Source organism: Pleurodeles waltl, chromosome 1_2 (assembly GCF_031143425.1).
Source record: "Pleurodeles waltl isolate 20211129_DDA chromosome 1_2, aPleWal1.hap1.20221129, whole genome shotgun sequence".
Taxonomy (NCBI): Eukaryota; Metazoa; Chordata; class Amphibia; order Caudata; family Salamandridae; genus Pleurodeles; species Pleurodeles waltl.
Window position 1 is genome coordinate 965812262 of NC_090437.1, and position 20506 is coordinate 965832767.

At 43.7% G+C, this 20506-nt stretch overlaps 1 protein-coding gene across 19 annotated transcripts in view; it reads left to right on the forward strand.

Annotated features, from left to right (window-relative positions):
* Window positions 1–20506, forward strand: part of CLOCK (clock circadian regulator) — a 1126282-nt gene that overhangs the window by 429087 nt on the left and 676689 nt on the right. For 12 of the 19 annotated variants that reach the window (XM_069200997.1, XM_069201058.1, XM_069200964.1 and 9 more), the window contains one exon: window positions 15441–15532. The exons of the other annotated variants lie outside the window; for them this stretch is intronic. In XM_069200997.1, coding sequence (XP_069057098.1) covers window positions 15441–15532 — 92 coding nt within the window. The remainder of the gene's footprint in view (window positions 1–15440; window positions 15533–20506) is intronic. 19 annotated transcript variants of the gene reach the window in all.

The following is a 20506-nucleotide window of genomic DNA, read 5'->3' on the forward strand; positions in this document are numbered from 1 at the left end:
TGTACTTAATTCTTTAATGATAGGGCATCCAACAAGACCCCCACCCACCACAGCACCCGCTTCTGTGGAGGCCAGCTCTATCAGTTTGGGGTCTATATTAATGAGCAAAGATCTTCTGTGCTCTGTTGATAAAGTGCGATTAGTGTTACCTAAAAAGCCGACTGCCGTCTGCGCACTGCCCAACAGGGTGTCAGAGGGGATGATGTTGCCAGTTTGCCTGGCCTCCTTGGCCATATTGAGTATTTTTGTAAGGGGCCCCAACACATCGAGTAGCTTATACATCCAGTACATTCAAGAGCAGTCTATCCCGTTTTTCTGGTCTTTGATAAACCTTGTAATAAATGTCCTTGCCCTCAATTTCGGGGGGTCCAGACCACGGTCCCTCCAGGGCAGGTCTTGGGTATTCTGCTCTGTCATTCCCCCACTTCTTTATCCATTGGCTTCTTAATTCTTCTGTCCAAATACTGGGCAATCTTGGGTCCCGGAGACCACTCCTCTGACCTTGGGTCATGTATATTGTCAGGGTTTAACATGCCCAGAGACACTTTGGTGCTCAAAGGGACACTTGAGTGTGTCTCTTCCTCTACCCTTGGGCATTTGAGACCACCTCCCGGTCTACAGGGGCTCGGTTCCTACCCAGAGTCATTATTATAATTATCACACTCTAACCTGGCATTAGGGTCCTGCCCAGGGGGAATGACTGTGATGTCCTTGAGGGTATTCCAAGGATGAGCATCTTACCAAGAATAAACTAGTCCATCTTCACGCCTCTTTAAGAAGGCCTAATGTAGCTCTTCAAAGGCATCTGCTGGGGAGTGGTCGGCTTTTGTCATGACCTTCGAAACATGAGTGTCCTAGGGTTGATGGCGATCTAGACCTTCCCCCGCTAGGGGGGAGGTCGCTATGCTTCGATTTGCTGTAAGCATGATTATTTGCCTACACAGGTGCTCCATGGCAGAAGATATTTCTTTTTGAAGTGATACATCTGTCATCCACTAAACCCACACCGATAGGAAGTAAAAACTCATCCTCCTCCACTGACAGCAGTGATCCCTCCCTTGTGTGCACTTGTTATGTTTGTTCAGGTGGCAGTTGAATATTTATACTGTCAGAAATAGATGTGAGCCCCCTTTTTCCTACCTCCCGGAGGGGTTAGTTTTCCAACTCGGCTTGTACATTTACCTGTGTGCTGGAAGGCTTGTCAGTATCAAGGCTTGTTTCTGCTAAACGACCTGAACTTAATACGAGCAGCTTCCTATAAAGCAGCTCTGCATTTCCAGAAACCTGCAACTGGAGCCAGGCGAGGAGGAGAGAAAGGGAGAATCTCTGTTTAAGACACATTCGGTTCAAACTGGTCTTTCTCCGCAGCGTAAGTCGAGGCTGCAGGGACACGCCATAAAGAAAATGATGCAGTATCATGCACCCTCTTGGGGCGCCGACTGGGTACCACGTTCTGCCCCACCGACCGCTCACTGGTTAGGTGATGCAGCGCTGATGGGATGAACCTTCTTGCGATGTCAGAGCTGCATACGTGGTAGTCGCGCACCTTGTCAGCAAGACTTCCCAGTACCCCCATGTAGTGAATTGGCCGTCTCAGTGCCTGCTGCCAGCAGCTGAGGAGAAAGATGGGTCACTGGTAGGGTTGCCACCTTTCCCAGGGAGAAACACAGTCTGTTCACTTTATAAGATTCTGCGAAGGCCCTGGCTTGATTCTTAAATAGAACTTTATGCAAAGTTGTATTCATTTTACAGATGTCTTGTCATTCTTTGTGCATCTGTCAGGAGTCATTAAGCTGCTGCTGTAGAATGCATTCTAAAGTGTTTTCTTCTAATATTTACTTATTTGAAGTATGTGCTGAGGAGCTGAAAAACATTCCAGCTTTAGGCGATTTTCCTGATTTTCATAGTGGCAAGAACATTAAATACCGGTCAGGCCGGTAGAAAACCAGCCAGGTGGCAACTCTAGTTATGGAGGATAAATAAAGGTGCAGTTTTAAAAAATGAAAGGTAGCTTTTCTCTCTGCTCTTTTTTTCTAGAAGAACATTGGTGAGCAGAAAGGGCGGTTTTCTGATCTACAGCTTTTTTATTTTTTTATTTTTTTATTTTGACGTCTATTTATCTGATTCGAATATCTTTTTGCAACAAATATCCAACATGCGTTTCCATGTATTTAATTTTGCACTAAAGGTTCTAATGTTATTCGTCATGTTTACACGTATTCTATTACTTTCACATGAAAGAGCAACACAGCAAGGTTTTAAGCATTTTGTGGGAATGGTGTGGCCATATGTAATAGGGAATAAAGATCCCCCTGCCATTCACCATATGGATATTACTACCTCCCCAAAAAAAGTGAGGGTGATATTTTTTTCTCATTTAAACAGTCAGTAAACTTATTTAATCACTGAAATGGTCAGAATGTGTTTTGTGATGTCTGTAGCTTCTTCACGGTCTATTACAAATTTCCGGGAAGTTAGTTAGAAAGGTGTTTGACAACAATTTGTGTACAAAGGTTAAAGTGTATTAAATTCCAGACATCGCAGTGATGAAAATCCACAATGTAGCTGCATACAGGTGTAACAAGGTAACAGGGGTAGTGCCGCTCAGGAAAAAATGCCAGTGTCCCTCCAAAACCTACTTGGTGGCTTGCAATATCCTTCCAATGTATGGCAGGCGGTATTGCATCCTACATATAATCAACGATTTACAGTTGTGGTCGATCAGATTGTACCCCTGAAGCTAATTATCTTCCAGATGCATAAAACAGTCTAGTAGCTGGTTCTCTTGTGATTTATCTGAATTGCAAAGAACATATGCCAGAGGGTTTGCCCTACTGCATCCTCAAAACTAAAATGGCAGTTGTTTAATCGTAACTAGAAACGTACAAGGAAGTTCGCTAAGGTCTATTTCGCCGTCAGAAAATGATCGGGGAACCACATATGACAGCGGCCATTTTTTTTCTACAGATCCTCTTAAACAGCCTGCTCCACTGTGTGAATATAACGAACTGTCGACTTTTTTCCATTGATAACTTCTCTCCTATTGCTAACAAGCTGGTGTGGTTCAGAGCCAGTTTGATCCTATCATTTTTGTGTTTTTTTAATGTATTATTTGTAATTCATACCAAGTACCAGGGGTCCAGCTTCTTGGTGCACCATTCCAATAATAGGCAAATGAGGATACAACAATCAAAGCATCCAGCATCTGGACAGGAGATAAGCTGCATTGACAGGGCTATAATTATCAGAAGTGAAACGTAGTTAGCAAACCTGTGAAAAAGAAATGAAGCAGCAAATGAGAGCAAGTGTTAAAATTTCAAAGAGCTTAGAAATTAAATGACATGCAACAGTGAGAAGAGAAATTAAGAGGATGTAAAAAGGAAAGGTGCTGAAAGTGATAGGATAACATGGGGGAAGCAGAGAGACTAGGGGTAGTTTGCTGTCGGACCAGGCTCTATCTGCAGGATCACCCCAGATGTTTGCCTTCCTTTGCTGAACTTGTTTTTTTTTTTGCTTTAGGAGTCTGCACACTTTAACACCTGCTAACCAATGGTAAAGTGTTTGTGCTCACCCTTCCAAACATTTTAAAATTGACCTACATCTGATTAGTGCATTTAATTTACTTAAAGGTCCTTAGTAAATGGTACTACATGACCCCAGGGCCTTTACATTAAATGCTGTTAGTGTGCTGCAGCACTCCTTGTGCCACTCACTAAAGTAGCACTGTAAACCATGTCTGATGCCAGTTTGACTCAGCAAAATAAGCCTTTTGCCAGGCCTAAACCTTCCTTTTTAATACCTTTAGGTCACCCGTAAAGTAAGCCCTAAAAACTCATAGGGCAGCGTCCATGCTATTTAAAAAGTAGGACATGTGTTCTCAAGTTTTACATTTCCTGACAGTGAAAAATGCCTTAGAAGTTTTTACTGTAGTAAGGCTCTCTCTCCCATAGACTAACAATGGGTTGCCTTATTACACTACATAAGTGATAACTTTGGTTTTGGCAACAGACAGAGAAATATTTATTCCACTCATTTGAATTGTTATTTAAAATCCTTTTTAGTGGGAAAGTTGGATTTTAAGTTACTCTTCTGAAAATGCCATTTTAAGAAAGTTGACATTTTCCTGCCTTAACTAAATGTGCCTTTCTGCCATTTTCCAGGGTCAAATGACTGAATGGCTCTCCAGTGGTGTATTGTATATTCGTTTCAGATATGGGGACAAAAGAGGCCTTTGATGTAGAAGGAGTGGTTCTTCCTGACAGTATGGTGGGGAAGAGCTGTGTGCTACCCTGATTACACTTCAATGGACCCTACCTGCAGTACATCCACCTTGACACCAGACCTGCCATTGCCTTTGCTTCCCTAGGCAGACTGGAGCCAAACCAACTGGCCAAAGCTAGTTTTATAATAGGCCCCGGATTGCCCCCACACAAAGATTGGTACTAGGCATAACTGTAACACCCTCAGAACCTCTCATCCAAATACTCCTGGACCTGTGGAAGATTCAGAAGAAGGACGTCCATGCTGCCTGAAAAAGGAAGACTGGACCTGATTGTCTTGCACCCAGAATCCACACAAGTAACTCCAAGGATCTGTTGACTAACCTCTGTTTGAGGTGCAGGAACAAAACAAGCCTTGTTGTGCTTTCCCAGGAGACCAGCACCACCTGGACATGCCAGAACCCTGTTGTTGGCCTCTGTTCGAGTGAGTGCTGATCCCCAAGAGGTATCCCCCAGGTCCTGGACGCTTAGCTAGCATCATAGTGTAAGCCTCCAGCTTTAGATCTGTAAACTGTGCACTCCAGGCAACAATCCACAAGCTTGGGGCTCTTTGTGACCGCAAAGGACTGCAAGTGGGATCCTCGTGTCAGCACTGGTCGGCATGTCTCCCACCAGTATGAAGTTCCAACAACGACCTGCTCTTCATGTCAAACAGCGACTTCCTGTATCTCCCACCAAAGCAAAGCTCTAGTGACAACTGCTCCTTCATACCAACAATAATCTCCTTGTGGCTTCCGCCAATGTGAAGCTCTGGATGAGGCTCATCTCATGAACTTGGCCTCAGAGAAGGTAAAATTCTTCACCAGGATAATCTTGGTACCTGTATCTGACCCGTGCTCCTTTGCGGTTAGCTGGAACTTCTGACTGAGACGCAGTCCAGCACTACTAGGTAACAGCGAGTGATGCTTTTGGTGCTATTTTGACCAGAAAATTTCATAATTCTTGTTCTACTGATTGGATTTTTGTTGTTAGGTGTAGTTGTATTTATTCATTTTTACTCTATTCTTCCAAATTGGTGTGGGATTTTTCTTGTGTTATGTTTTCACTTTATTGCTGTTTGAGTGCTGCATAAATACTTTACACATTGCCTCTAAGTTACACTGCAGTCCACGCTACTCCACACTGTCACTTCACTCTACAAAACTCTACTCAACTTTAGGCCACTCTACCCTGACACTCTGCATCACTCCACTCTGACACTCTGTGCTACTTCACGACACTCCACTCTATGCCAATCTATGGCACTCCACTCTATGACACTCTAATCCATCTCATGCCTCTCCACTCCTCTCTACTCCCATGGCTTTCTATGCCCTTCTATTCTTCAACACTTTCCTTGACTCTGCTCCACTTCACTCTGTGACACTGTACGCCACTGCACGCTGTGACACTGTACGCCACGCCACGCTGACCTACTCCACTCTGACACTCTACTCCACTCCACAATACAGTACTCCCCTCCACAATACACTATTCCACTGCACTTTGACACACCATTCTGCTCCACACCACTCAACTCCACTCTAAGCCGTTCCACTCTAGACCACTCTACTCCACTCTGCGACACTCCACTCCATGGCACTCTGCTTTATGCCACTCAACTCTCACACTCTGTTCTACTCCAATCTACAACACTCTACTCCACTCTGCTGTACTCCTCTCTATGCCACTCTGTGCTACTCCACTCCACAACACTCTGCTCTGCAACACTCTATTCCCCTCAGCGCCACTCATCTGACACTCTGCTCTACTTTGACACTGCATCACTCTGCGCCACTGCACTCTACGCCACTCTGACACACTACACCCGTCAATTGTTTGACACTCTACTACACTCATTTCTATTCCACTCTGTGGCACTGTACGCCAATCTATTACACTCCACTCTGTACCACTCCACGCCATTCCACTCTAAGACAGTCTACTCCATGCTATTCCACTCTACGACACTCCACACCACTCTGTCACTCCAATCAACATTCTACTCCACGCCAGTCTGCACCACTGTACACCATGCCAGTCTACTCTACACTACTCCACTCTATGCCACTCCATGTCATTACACTCTGCCACTCTGACACTCTACTGTATGACGCTCTACTCCATGTCACTCTGACATTCTACTCTATGCCACTGCACTCTACACCACTCCATTCTGACACTCTATTCCACACCACTCTGAATCTCTCCAGTCTACAACACTCTGCTCCGCTCTACACCACTCCACACTACTTTACTCCACGTCGCTATATGCCACTCCACTCTACAACATGTGGCTCCACTCTGCAACACTGCACTCCACTCTACACTACCATGCTGATGTACAATATGGCTAAAACACATTGGAAAGCAAATAGCACTTGCATAGGCAAGACCTATTGACTTAGCCAATGCTTGTTTCAATATGCAAAAGTGATAACAATTAGCCTTGGTACTTGCTTCAGGGGAAGGAAATAGGGTTACTGGTTGAAAAGGGTGAAAACCTACGCAAGCCGCAACCACAGTTCTGACAGGGTGAAACACAAGCAAACCCCAAACTAACCTGTGCTTAATCTTTTGATAGCTTAGCACAAAGCAGTGAAGCCTAGCTTAGAGGTTTCTAAAATATTTTTGCAGCTCTTCAAACTGTAATTTAGGGCCTGGTTTGGATTTTTTCAGAGGGCTTACTCCATCACAATGATGACGTATTTCCAGTCCTTCGAAATCTAAATCCCATTGTTTCCTTTGGGATTTAGATTTTGACACATGGGATATCTGTCACCGTTGTAATGGAGTAGCCCCTCTGCCGACATCTAAATCAGGCCGTAAGTGAAAATACAACACAAGAAAAATTCCACACCAACTTAGAAAAACAGTGTACGATTGAATACATTATTTGAGACCAAAATGACAAAAAATCAAATCAGTAGAACTGGAGATTGGCAGTTTTAAAGATTTAAATAAAAGTAACACTAAAAAAAGCACTGAGCACTGCGGTTATCTGGTTGTGCTGGACCAAGACAATGTCACAAGTTCCGGCCAACCACGATGGAGACTGGGCCACTACATGGAATAAGTTAGGCCAGCTGAACAAAGTACCTTAAATCCTGCTGTGCGATCTGCATGGCATTGCTTTGCAAAACTTCTCGCCATCTGGTGTCGATTCAGATGAGCTGGAAGGAGAGCTGCGATGTGAGGTCCTGCATCAAGTTGAGTCATGCTGTGCAGTTCCAATGAAGTGGTGCAGCAAGGCTTTGCGTCGGTTCCTATGATCCTGGGAGATGGGGGACAAGGCTTTGTGTTGCTCAGTGTCAATTCTGTTGAGGCTGGCAGCTATGTGGCGAGGCTTTGAGGGGCTTTGTGTTGCTAAGCATCAGTTCCAATGGAGCTTGTAGCTGGTCAGCAAGATCTTGCTCCAGATTTGGTGAAAACCGCAACTGGGCTGGCAAGGCACCTTTAGCCCCACTTCCAAGGGTCCAAGACTGGAGGGGCACCACTTGGAGGGGTCATGCCTCGGAGCAGGCAAAGTCCAGGTGCAAGGTTCAAGAGAGGTGGAGCCTTTTCTGTCCTGATGCTCTGATCAGGAGGCAAGCTAATTAGCCCTTAGAGCCACTCTGGTGGTCCTGTGTTCAAGATGCACGTCCAGTCCTTCTCATTCAGGCAGCAGAATAGCAGACCTTTTTTGCAGCAGAGCAGCACAACAGTCATCCTTCTGAATCTACCACAGGTCCAGATGTGTACTAAGGAATTGGGCCTTAAAGTCCAATATTTATACATTGAAATTTCCTGCCTCCCTCTCCTGGTCCCAGCTTGTCTTGGGGCACAAAAGACTAGTGTTAAACCTTTGTGAGTTTGCTCAAGCAGAGGCTTTGTGATGTGCAAGTGTGATAGGTGACAGCTCCCTCCCCCCATCAAGTCAGATTGCTCTTCATACCAGTGTCTGGTAGCAATACACAAAGACCAGCTGGCAACCACAATTAGTCATGTGACTCAGGATACAGGCTGCAGGCACCAAATGGTTGACATTCTTATCTGCTCCCAATTGAAAGTTATCACTTATTAAATGTCATAAGGTAACCCCTAGTTATCCTATAGGAGAGGTAGGCCTTGCAGTAGTGAAAAACGAATTTAAGACTTCTTCACTACCAGGACATGTAAAAGTCAAAATTACATTCCAACTTTTAAATACACTACACCCTGCCATGTGGACTATTTAGGGCCGAACCTAGGGGTAACTTATATGTATTAAAAAGGAAGGTTTAGGCCTGGCAAAAGGTTTATTTTTCCTGGTCACAATGGTAGTTTAAGCTATACACAGAGGCTGCAGTGGCAGGCGTGAGACAGGTTTAAATGTCTACTGAAGTGGGTGTAATAAGTGCTGCAGGTCCACTACAAGCAATGTGTTCACTGTACTAGAGAATTACAAGTAAATTAAACGTGCCAGTTTGGTGTAACCAATATTACCACGTTTAGGGAGTGAGCATTGTCTTTAGCACTGGTTAGCAGTGGTAAAGTGCAGAGCCCTAAGGCCAACAAAAAGAGGTAAGCAAAAATGAATGAGTAAAGCATAAGTTTGTAGGAAGACTACCATATGGCTACCAGGTCTTGACAGTTATTACAAAGTGTGTATTATTTGTGAATTCTGCTCAGTTTTATAAAAATCGGGCAAAATTGGTATGCCACCTGAAAATTACACAAGAGGGAAATACCTTACCTAATCATCCTAGTTACTGGAAAGAAACTGGTTTGTGAAGAAAATGAATAGAAAATAACATGAATGAAATTTCTCTGTATGCAAAATGTACAAAAATGTCACTTTTTGGCCAAAATATGTGCGATGACACCTGAAAATCAAACATTTTGCACATGGCTGATTATTTTCTCATAACAAATAACCTATGTGGTCGCTTATCATCATCAAAAAAGGACTACAGAGAGATAGTTTAATTTGGGGGGCATGCTCTGTTCGGTTCGACATGCATGTTTCAGATATTTCCCTAATAGTCCTGTATGTGTAGCACAAGCCAGAGAAATAAGTTTCATATTTTAAAATGCAAGTCTCCTGAGATCTTTAACTCCTTCCGTGCTGAGGACAGAAGGGTTCCGTTCTCAGCTAGAGTGGTCATGTGCTGAGGATGTAACAGTTGCATTCTCTGCACATTATCATCGGCACTGGTGGGGCGTAATGGGTGGTAGGAATATTGTGGATTCCTGCGGATTCCAGAAGTTTCCACCACAGAAATGTAAGGAAAATGCGTGATTCTGGGCAGAGTCTAAGGTTTGCAGGGCATTATGAGGTAAACACCTCATGGGATCCATGCAAGTCACCCCATCTTGGATTCCCCTAGCTATCTAATTTTTAAAAATGCAAAGGTTTGCTAGGTTTCCCTAGATGGCAGCTGAGCTAGGGCCTAAAAACCATAGCTGCCCACTTTCTAAAAAAAAAAAAAAAAAACGGGTCAGTTTTGTGTGGTAAAATTTGATCTATCCATGTGGCATTTTGGGCAGTTTCCTGTTGTGGACACAAGGCATACCGACACAAGTGAGGTATCATTTTTATTCGGAGACTTAGGAGAACACATAAAAGTAGAACAACAGTTATTACCAATTATATTTCTCAGCATTTGCACTATCCAATTGTAAGACCATGTGTAAGAAAGAAGTAATTTTGAGAAATGACCTCTAATTCACAAGCTAGTATGAATAGCAACAAGTTCAGAGATGTGCAAGTAACTCCTGCTTCTAAACTCCATATCTTGTGCCCATTTCGGAAATATATAGGTTTCCTTGATACCTATTTTTCTCTATTTATTTTTTACCATATGAATTGCTCTATACTCTGTACACAATGAAAAAACATTCAGGGGTGTGTAATTTTTTAAAATATCTACTTGTCCATTGGACAGGCTGTGTCATAAATCTATTTGTTCTGTAAAAAATTATCTTGTCCCTTGGTGCTATTAGTGCAGCAACAAATTATGGCAATCTCGTTATACAAGAGCTCTGATAATAGCCTCTCTGATTATGCCAGGGCTCATACTATTATAGGGTTTGAATACTAGCAATACCCTTATTTGTGCCACCTTTTAGCAGATCTACATACTAGGGCTGGAGATAGGGGACAAGCAATAGTTTCAGGGTTGGAGAACCCTTTTGAGTCTATGCAAACCTACTAACTTGCATGTTTTACCGGTTGTCATCAGATCTCTACTAATCTTTACCTATACTGACAAAGGATGGAAATTTATTCCTGCCAAGGGCAGAACTAAAACATCTTCCAGGGTTGGGAAAAAGTGGTTGGAGGTAAAGTGAACTTGTATGCTGTCAACAGATGTTCACATGAGCAAATCTACACATGCACCTTTGCTCGTGCTAAAATGCAGTTTACAGATATTTTCCAGGAGTACGGTTTACTAGTTAACTTCTGTAAATTCTTGTAACTTCACGAAAGCGGAAAATATGCACAAATGCAAGGACATATACAATGGGTGCACTTTGGTTATTTTCTGCAAGAATTGTTCCCCTAATTGGTTATCCAAGATCTCTTGTTTTTATTAAAATGTTACCTTTCAATTTATCCGCTGGCTTCACTGTGACAGCATTCTGCTCTTTCACAAGGGGCCCATTGGCACGTAAAGTAGTTTTGTTCAGTGCCAGGAAAGACTGTGGCAATGTGTTCTTTTTGAGACAAAAATATTCTTGCTTTTTGTCTATGTTTGTTACAATGGTGAGGGACCGGCACCTCCAGCAACAATAAAGTTTTACAAAAACCATGTAAAAACAAGACACACACTGACAACCAAAAGGCTGACCACCAATGACAGACCTATTGGCTTTGCCAGTGCTTGTATATTTCATGTTTCCCATAATCTTGATGAAACTGGTAACACTGATTTTGTTTCCCCATTATGGATATGTTTTGGAAATACTAGCATGCATCAACACATTTTGCTTCAAAGAAATTAAATCTAAAATGTCATAGTGATTTAGTAAAACGTTTTTCCCTAGTTTCATTATTTTGTGAACGTTTTATTTTGATAGTATAGTATCATAAATCTTGCTTTCAAGCTTCTCAAATATTTACATCTAACCAGAGAGCATTCTGGGCGCATTATACGTAGCTTCATATTGTTAAACTTTGTAACGTGTGTACACATTTTTTTTTTTTTTACTGGAACCACTGTCAGTAACATTTAGAGTGCTCACCTTAATAATAAAGGCTTTGCAGTAATAAAACATAAATACAAGTTCAAACAGCATTAACGTATAGACACAAATATTACCTTAACTGCAGACAGTGCCCTTCCCTAATCCATAATATGGTACTGTAGACTGGCAACTAAAGGGTTAGTGTTGCAGGGGGTTGAACCTATTGTGTCAAGGACAACATAATAATGAAAACCTGTTGTCCTTGACCCCAAACATTATAGGAAGTTGGCTCTGTATATACTATCTCAAAGTAAGAGATAGTGTGCACAGAGTCCAAGGGTTCCCCTTAGAGGTAAGATAGTGGCAACATTAGATAATTCCAATGCTCTATTTTGTGGTAGTGTGGTCAAGCAGTAGGCCTATCAGAGGGTAGTCTTAAGCATTTGTTGTACACACACAGGCAATACGTGAGGAACACACACTCAAAGACTTAACTCCAGGCCAATAGTTTTTATATAGAAAAATATATTTTCTTAATTTATTTTAGAACCGCAAGTTCAAGATTTAAAGTAAATACATCAAATGCAAGGTACTCCATATAGGTAATTTAGGAACTTTGAATTAGAGCAGTAACATACACAGTTTTAGTTAAAATGTCAATAAGCGATTTTAAAAGTGGACACATTGCAAAAATCAACAGTTCCTGGGGGAGGTAAGTAATGGTTAGTTTATCAGGTAAGTAAGGCACTTACAAGTTCAAGTTCCTGGGCACAGGCAGCCCACTGTTGGGCACCAGCAACACAGGGCCGGTCAGGTGCAGAGGTGAAAGGAGGGCCCAAAACACATAGGCGCCAATGAAGAACAGGGGTGCTCCGGTTCCAGTCTGCCTACAGGTAAGTACCTGCGTCTTCGGAGGGCAGATCAGGGGGGTTTTGTAGAACACTGGGGGGGACACAAGTAGGCACACAAAACACAACCTCAGGGCACAGGGGGGCTTCTCGGGCCAGCCACCGACTGGGCTAGGCAGAGGGTCGCCTAGTGGTCACTCCTGCATTGAAGTTCGGTTCCTTCTGGTCCTGGGGGCTGCAGGTTCAGTGCTTGGTCCAGGCGTTGGGTTCCTTGTTACAGGCAGTCACGGTCAGGGGAGCCTCTGGATTCTTTCTGCATGCGTCGCTGTGGGGGTCCAGGGGGGTCATAGTGGGTTACTCACGAGGTCGCAGTCGCCTGGGAGTCCTCCCTGTAGTTTTGGTTCTCTTGAGCTCGAGCCGGGGCGTTTGGAGAGGGTGAAGTCTCACGTTTCCGGCGGGAAGAGTGAGTTCTTTAAAAGTTGCTTCTTTGTTGCAAAGATGTTGCTGTGGGTGAACAGTGACGCTGTTCTCTGGAGTTTCTTGGTCCTTCGAGTTTCAGGGCAGTCCTCTTAGGCCTCAGAGGTCGCTGGTCCCTGCCGGGTGCATCGCTGTTGTAGTCTTCTTCGAGTCAGGAGACAGGCCGGTAGGGCTGGGGCCAAAGCAGTTGTCAGATCTGTTGTCTCTGCAGGGATTTCAGGTCAGCAGTCCTTCTTGTTTCAGGTTGCAGGAATCTGATTTCCTGGGTTCTGGGGTGCCCCTAAATACTGAGTTTAGGGGTGTGTTTAGGTCAGGAGGGCAGTAGCCAATGGCTACTGTCCTGGAGGGTGGCTACACCCTCTTTGTGCCTCCTCCCTGAGGGTATGGGGGCACATCCCTAATCCTGTTGGGGGAATCCTCCAATCTCAAGATGGAGGATTTCTAAAGGCAGGGGTCACCTCAGCTCAGGGCACCTTAGGCGCTGTCCTGACTGGTGGGTGACTCCTCCTTGTTTTTCTCATTATCTCCTACAGCCTTGCCGCCAAAAGTGGGGGCAGTGGCCGGAGGGGCGGGCATCTCCACTAGCTGGGATGCCCTGGGGGGCTGTAACAAAAGACATGAGCCTTTTAAGGCTCACCGCCAGGTGTTACAGTTCCTGGAGGGGGAGGTGAGAAGGACCTCCACCCAGTACAGGCTTTGTTCCTGGCTGCAGAGTGACAAAGGCACTCTCCCCATGTGGCCAGCAACTTGTCTGGTTGTGGCAGGCTGGCAGAAACTGGTCAGCCTAGCACTAGGAGTCGGACTGGTATTCAGGGGGCATCTCTAAGATGCCCTCTGGGTGCATCTTACAATAAATTCCACACTGGCATCAGTGTGCATTTATTGTGCTGAGAAGTTTGATACTAAACTTCCCAGATTTCAGTGTAGCCATTATGGAACTGTGGAGTTCGTGTTTGACAAACTCCCAGACCATATACTCTTTATGGCTACCCTGCACTTACAATGGCTAAGGCTTTGCTTAGACACTGTAGGGGCATAGGGCTCATGCACATATGCCCTCACCTGTGGTATAGTGCACCCCTGCCTTAGGGCTGTAAGGCGTGCTAGGGGGATGACTTACCTATGCCACAGGCAGTGTGAGGTTGGCATAGCACTCTGAGGGGACTGCCATGTCGACTTAATCATTTTCTCCCCACCAGCATACACAAGCTGTGAGGCAGTGTGCATGTGAGACCTTCCCTGGCATCAGGGCCCTTGGTACCAGGGGTACCATTTACAAGGGACTTATCTGGGTGCCAGGGCTGTGCCAATTGTGGAAGCAAAGGTACAGTTTAGGGAAAGAACACTGGTGCTGGGGCCTGGTTAGCAGGGTCCCAGCACACTTTCAGTCATAACTGGCATCAGCAAAAGGCAAAAGGTCAGGGGGTAACCATGCCAAGGAGGCATTTCCTTACAAATATGTTCTGGGTGTCGGGCTATAGGAACCACACCCCTGAACCATTGCAAGGCGCAGTCCAGTTATTTGCTCTGGGTACTTCGAGTTCCTGTAAAACCCACAAATCCTGTACATCCCCACAACCAGAAGGGTCTATCAGATGTAATGGTATACAGCTCTAGTGAATTGACTATCGTGATGAGGGGTTACAAATGAAAACGTTGTCACAAATGCCTGGTTTTTCCTAAAATTTTCAATATGCTTTTATTTCAACACTTGGTTTGCTTGGGAGAACCTTGAAAGATCTACACAAAGGACCCCTGGCTAGATTCAGAATTTTGTTTTGTTTTCAGAAATGTATAGCTCTCTGGGATCAACAATGGGTTTCACACCCATTTCCACCATAAACTGGAAGAAGGTTGAAAGGACAAAAAAAAGGAAAATCGTCCGCCCCAGTAAAATGCCAAACTTGTGTTAGAAAATATGCTTTCCTGAATCAAGTCTCCCTGTTCCTGAAAGCTGGGAAGGTGGTGATTTTTATCACTGCAAACCTCTTGTTGATGCCATTTGCAAGAAAAAAACAGACCCTTTATTCTGCAGCACTTTATTCTCCTTTTACACCCCCCAAAAAAGAAAATGTAACTACATTTTGGCTAATTTCTTGATCCCCTCCAGGGGAATCCACAAGCCCTGGGTGTCTTTAGAATCCCTACGGTGTTTGGAAAAAAAGGATGAAAATTTGGCATGGATAGCTTATATGGATAAAAAGTTATGGAAACCTAAACACGAACTACCCCAAATAGCCAAAAACAAAGGCTTAGCTCTGGGCAAAAGGCCTAGCAGCAAAAGGTTTAAAAATCCATGAACATGTAACTTGTGAAAACAGGCGTGGATAATTTCTGCAACTTCTGAGTTCTTGCTGCTTCCTGGGCCAGCTTGTCACTATCGCTAGGAATCATCACTTGGGCTGCCTGAATGGCCCTTTTCGTTAGGGGGAGAGGTCTCTTAATTTGGGTCCGCAAACGAGAAAGGTTTAAAGAACAGCGATTGCTGAATGGTTAAATGCTCTCCTTACACAATAAAATAGTTTTAATGTGAATATATCTAAGTCTACAACTTGCAAGAGCTGCTATGTGCAGGGCGGAAGGGCATTTGCTTTGTTGAATGAATTTCTATTCCTCCATTGCTGTTGACGCAAAATATTTATTTTAAATAATACTGTTTTTTACGAAAATTAGTATTACACATTGTCTCCTAAACCTATACTTGCAGAAATCACCGCACATACGGATGCTGGTGAAATACGGCAAGATTGGAAGCCGACATTCCTCTGCAATGAAGAGTTCACTCAGTTAATGCTGGAGGTACTGTACGTTTGCCTTTTAATCATCACAGCAATTAGTGGCATGTGGAAGATTGAAATCGGGAAATATTTACAAATTGTAATGCACCATGTTTTTAACTTAACCATTATAGCAATCATGAGAGATCCTCACAAAGGAAAGAGATTTGAGTTATGAACCCGTTGCTGATAGTTTGGAAACAGATAAAAAACCGACGACTCCATATCTGAAAATAGTATTTAGGCATATTATGTTATCATATGCTATGCATAACTTTATTACCTAATTATTATATTTAGAAATATGTTTTCCTGCAGTAGTGGCTTATTTTCCAGGACCCTGGACTTCTCAACACTTTGCAATTTAACATCAGTGCTTAGAGACGGCTACCTCCCTATATATTTAACTGAAGTGGATGCCTATTTTTATGGTACCTCGTTATTTAGCTAAGCAGCACTGCAAAACCGATACAACTATTTATCAGCTCAGTGGTGTTCCATATCAACGATATTGAAAGGAGCGAATTCTCAGTCTGGTTAGGTCAGGAGTCTGTGAGCAGGAGATTAACCATAGATTGCTGCAATAATTGCATCACTTGGCTGCCTTACTATCTCTTTAATTGACACAATAGATTGCATAGTTTACAACCTTTGGTCTTAACCACCTTTGTTTCAAAATGGTTCAGTTACCTGTGGTATTGTTAGCGCGTCAGACCTTAATAAGTAAACTTACAAGGGGACGCGAATAGGTCGATGAACCTTTTGACCAACGCTTGAGATGTTCCTACCGTATAGGCCCGTACCATTACAAATCAATTATCAATTCTTATCAATTGTCAACAATAATCAATAACATTAGTGATCAGTAGGAGCCAGTAATTGACGCACCATGACCTTTCAGTCATGAATAACCACACCTTTGGTTAAAAGTTAGACTATTTATTTCCCTATATAAACAATGCAAATGTCACGTAAATTAATCTCAAAATCAAATGATAAACATACAGAAACACCACTGGCTGTCCGAAGCGTCTGAAGAAATGTAATCTAATCAAGGCTTGAGCTACTAGACATTCTGATATTACAGTGCAAATTAATAACAAGAATATCTGCGCAAACGATATATACATTTAGATTCAGCAAAAAAAACTCAAATGTTATTCCATATCGCAAACTTCATTAGTGGGCTCCTTAACTATCATCAGATTAAAACTAGCATGTTGGGCTTCATGCAAAACAATTTACTCAACACAAAATTGGAAAACATCTAACTATGACTCTATCAAAATATTGCAGTTGGTTCCTAGAAAGAAAAACAAATAGACATGGCAAAAACACATATGCGACAATATACCTCTCCTCAATTGGATCGGCAAGCTAAGATAGTTTTCGTCCTCAGGACATCAGTTCGATCAGCATTGCATCAGGATTCAGCATCAAAGTTCAGAAAAGGCAAAGTCTTTTAAGCATTAAAGTTAAGCATGTCTCTTCTCAAGACGGAAAATGGGCAAAGTCTATGATCAATGGCAAAAATGTTTAATGGCAAAGGGCGAATGGTAAAAATGGTGTCTTCTACTCAGTGCAGTCCCCTTAAGTTAGATTTCCTAAAACTATCTCCCAATTACCTTTTGGTCAAGGGATCGTACGTTTACACTTTTTGTCCAATAAAACTAAAACATCAGATCTGCAGTTCTGTTAGTACACGGTTCACATGTCGATGATTGGTTCTTTTGGTAATGTCCTCATCATCCGGCTCGTCAGGTAACAATATTGTTGCAGCTTATACTCCAGTCAGTGTGGTTATTCTCCTCTGGGAAGGTCAGTCTTACACATGTTATATTTACTCTGTTGCATTCAACAGGAACGGCATCTTCTAGTAAGCAGTTCTCATGAGAAAGACTTTTAGCTACGAGTACATTATGACAGCACAGTGGAAAATCACAGTTTAATTCTCTAAGCAGACATTTTATTAAATGCTTTAAGAAATGCAGTTTGACCTGAGGCTGTGCAACTAAGCCAAGACCTCCGCTAAGTTAAGGCTTTCGATTAATAAAGCTAATACATAATGCATAACCCTAAATATGACATATTACTACATTAATCAAACATATGCTCAATATTTCATATTAATAAGCCATGAATAAGTACACTTCGTGAACATTGGCGGCCACTCCTCATGGGCCATATTTTCTAATGTGTGCATTATTTTTCCTATGTTATTATATTTTCTATGCAATTTCAACACTCAGGATATGAATATTCATTAATAATTCTGTTAAAAACTCCTGCACTAGCAGTATACATCTCTGTATTAGTTTTTAGAGCAAGAAATGCCGCAGTAGCAAATAAAGCAGACTTAATGCAATCCGTCGCATTCTGAGTGTAAACTATGGAGCTTACTTCCAGTGTGGGAGAACTAGTGGCTAAAGGTGAGGTCAGTTAGATATTTAAATGGATTTCTAGCTCAGAGCCAGAGTCCCTTCCCTCTTAGTGTAGCCTCAGTATCCGTTCTCAAATGTTTGGGAAATATCCGGCCACAGAGGTGAGTCTGATGCAGAGTTTCAGGATTCTGAATTCTGTGGAATAGGGGATGTACTTTTTTTTTTTAGATATATTTTATTGGTTTTATATTTCAGATATACATTACAAGTCATACCATCATCAACCACAGGATTACAATATATCTGCTTAAAAGAAAACGTGATAACCCTACCCCCCTCACACCACACACGTCACTGACCACTGTTAAACCTTCAACATCATTCTTTACTGTGTTTAGCTAATACCTTAAGCGTGTGCTAATTAGCTGATGGGTAGACCCCATTTGTGGCTAGTATGGGCCTTTTGTTGCTAGGGCTGTATCGCCAGACGTACGGTGATGGCTCAGAATAGGGCCTGCCACTGCTAGCAAGAACGGAGAGTGGGTGCTAGCCCATTGTGCTGTATTTATTCACGTGTATGCGGACCGATGGGCAACTAGCTTGTTAGGGGGAGGGGTATGCAAGCCGTTGCGGCTTTGTGTGTGCCGCGCGTGTATTGTGCAATTTGCGGGAAGTGCGTAAATGTAGACATGCTGTCTAATCTAACATTGCATTCCCGGCTCACGGGGGTTTATCATCATTTTTGGCCTCGAGTTTAGCTACTAGTGTATCCCATGCGGCACTTCCTGTATGCTGTTGTCCCTCTCGCGCCAACTTTTTCAATACCTGATGTTCCGTGTGGGCCCAACATAGTGTTAATATGCTCCAAGTTTTCCGAACGGGTGCCGTGGGCGCCTTCCAATGCATAGCTATTAATCTTTTGTACATTAAGCAGGCTAGGTCTACAAATTTATGCAGGTGTCTTTGTTTTTTGGATCTTGTCCTAAGCCCCAGTAAGCAGGATTTGGGTTCTGTTGACAGTGTTAGCCCTGTTAATTCGGAGATCTCCTGGACTACCTCCGACCATGCTTTTTCTATATTGGGGCACTCCCAGACCATATGATAAAAGTGAGCTAGCGGCGCTTTACATCTAGGGCAGGATGGGTCAGAATCCGGGAACATGCGCTTTATCCTGGCAGGGGACAGATATGTTTGGTGTGTGTAGTTGAACGGGGTGTATCTAAATCTGGGATTCCTTGACACTCCACGGGCGTGGTGTAGGGCGTTCCGCCACTCAGGCTGTGTGATCTGGACAGGGAGGATGGAGTTCCATCTCTCCCTTGCTTTCTCCGCATGCGGTTCGGGAGGTTTATTCAAGATTTTATATAGGCTAGATGTTACTTTTATTTGGGCGTCATATTGTAGAATATGGTGGATTGTAGGAGAGGATTCTGGTTCACTGTTGCCCTGCCCCCATGTTTTTTTAATTGCATGGCATGATACGTCAGGAATTGGCCAGAATTTATCTTGGTGAGATCCTGTAGTGCCTCGAACGACATGAGCCTTCCGTCTTCAAAACAGTCGCCCACTGTCTGCACCCCGCCTCTGTCCACACTGCTGTTATTTGCGCGCACGCTCCCGACCACTCCGGGAGGTGGTCCAATGGGATATATGGAGGGTAGGGGAGCACGAATCCCCCTCTCTGCACATATTTGACCCAACAGGCGTGCGCAGCCGCCATTAGTGGGCTAGCGTTTCTTGTCTTGGGGTGTTTGGACGCCAGCCATTGCAACAAGGAGATGCCTTTCAGCCAAGTCCTCATCTACGTTGCTTCCGCCAACGCCGGTCTGTGGATCCAATTCTGAACCCACTGCAGCTATACGGCTGCATAGTAGCTTTCAAAGTTGGGGGCCCCAAGGCCCCCCACTTCCACCGGGCGCTGCAGCATGTGAAGAGCCACCCGAGCTCTGCCCCCGCCCCAGATGAGCCGCAGCAGGACTGAATTCAGATTTCCAAAGAAGCTTTTGGGAATAATGATCGGTAGAGCAGCGAAATAGTATAATAGTCTGGGCAGAATCAACATGTTTGCGATCGCTACCTTCCCTGGTGGGGAGAGCAGCAGTTTATTCCAAAACTGCAACAAACCTTTTATAGCGGCCAGCGCCCTGCCCAGGTTGCCGTCTCTGAGATCTACTGTGTCATGGTATATATTAATCCCTAGATATTTAAACGTTGCAGGGCACCATTTCAAGCGCCCGAGTAGGGGAGCCCCTTGTCTCTCGGGCGGCCACTTTGCAAGTGGGAACGCACATGACTTTTCCCAGTTCACCACTAAACCCGACAGGTCTCCGAACTTGGCGAGTAGTGATATTACTGAGGGGGACAGCATCCTGCCCTTTCCGAACATATATTAATGCATCATCTGCATATAGCGAGATTGTATGGTGGACCCCATTTCTAACTATCCCCCAGCTGTGTGCCGTGGAATGTACTCTTGCCGCTAGTGGTTCCATTGCAATTGCAAATAACAGTGGGGATAGTGGACAACCCTGTCTTGTGCCTCTTGTAATCAAAAAACTGTTGGAGATCACCACGCCCGTCTTCACCCTGGCTTGAGGGTCCGAGTATAGTGTCCG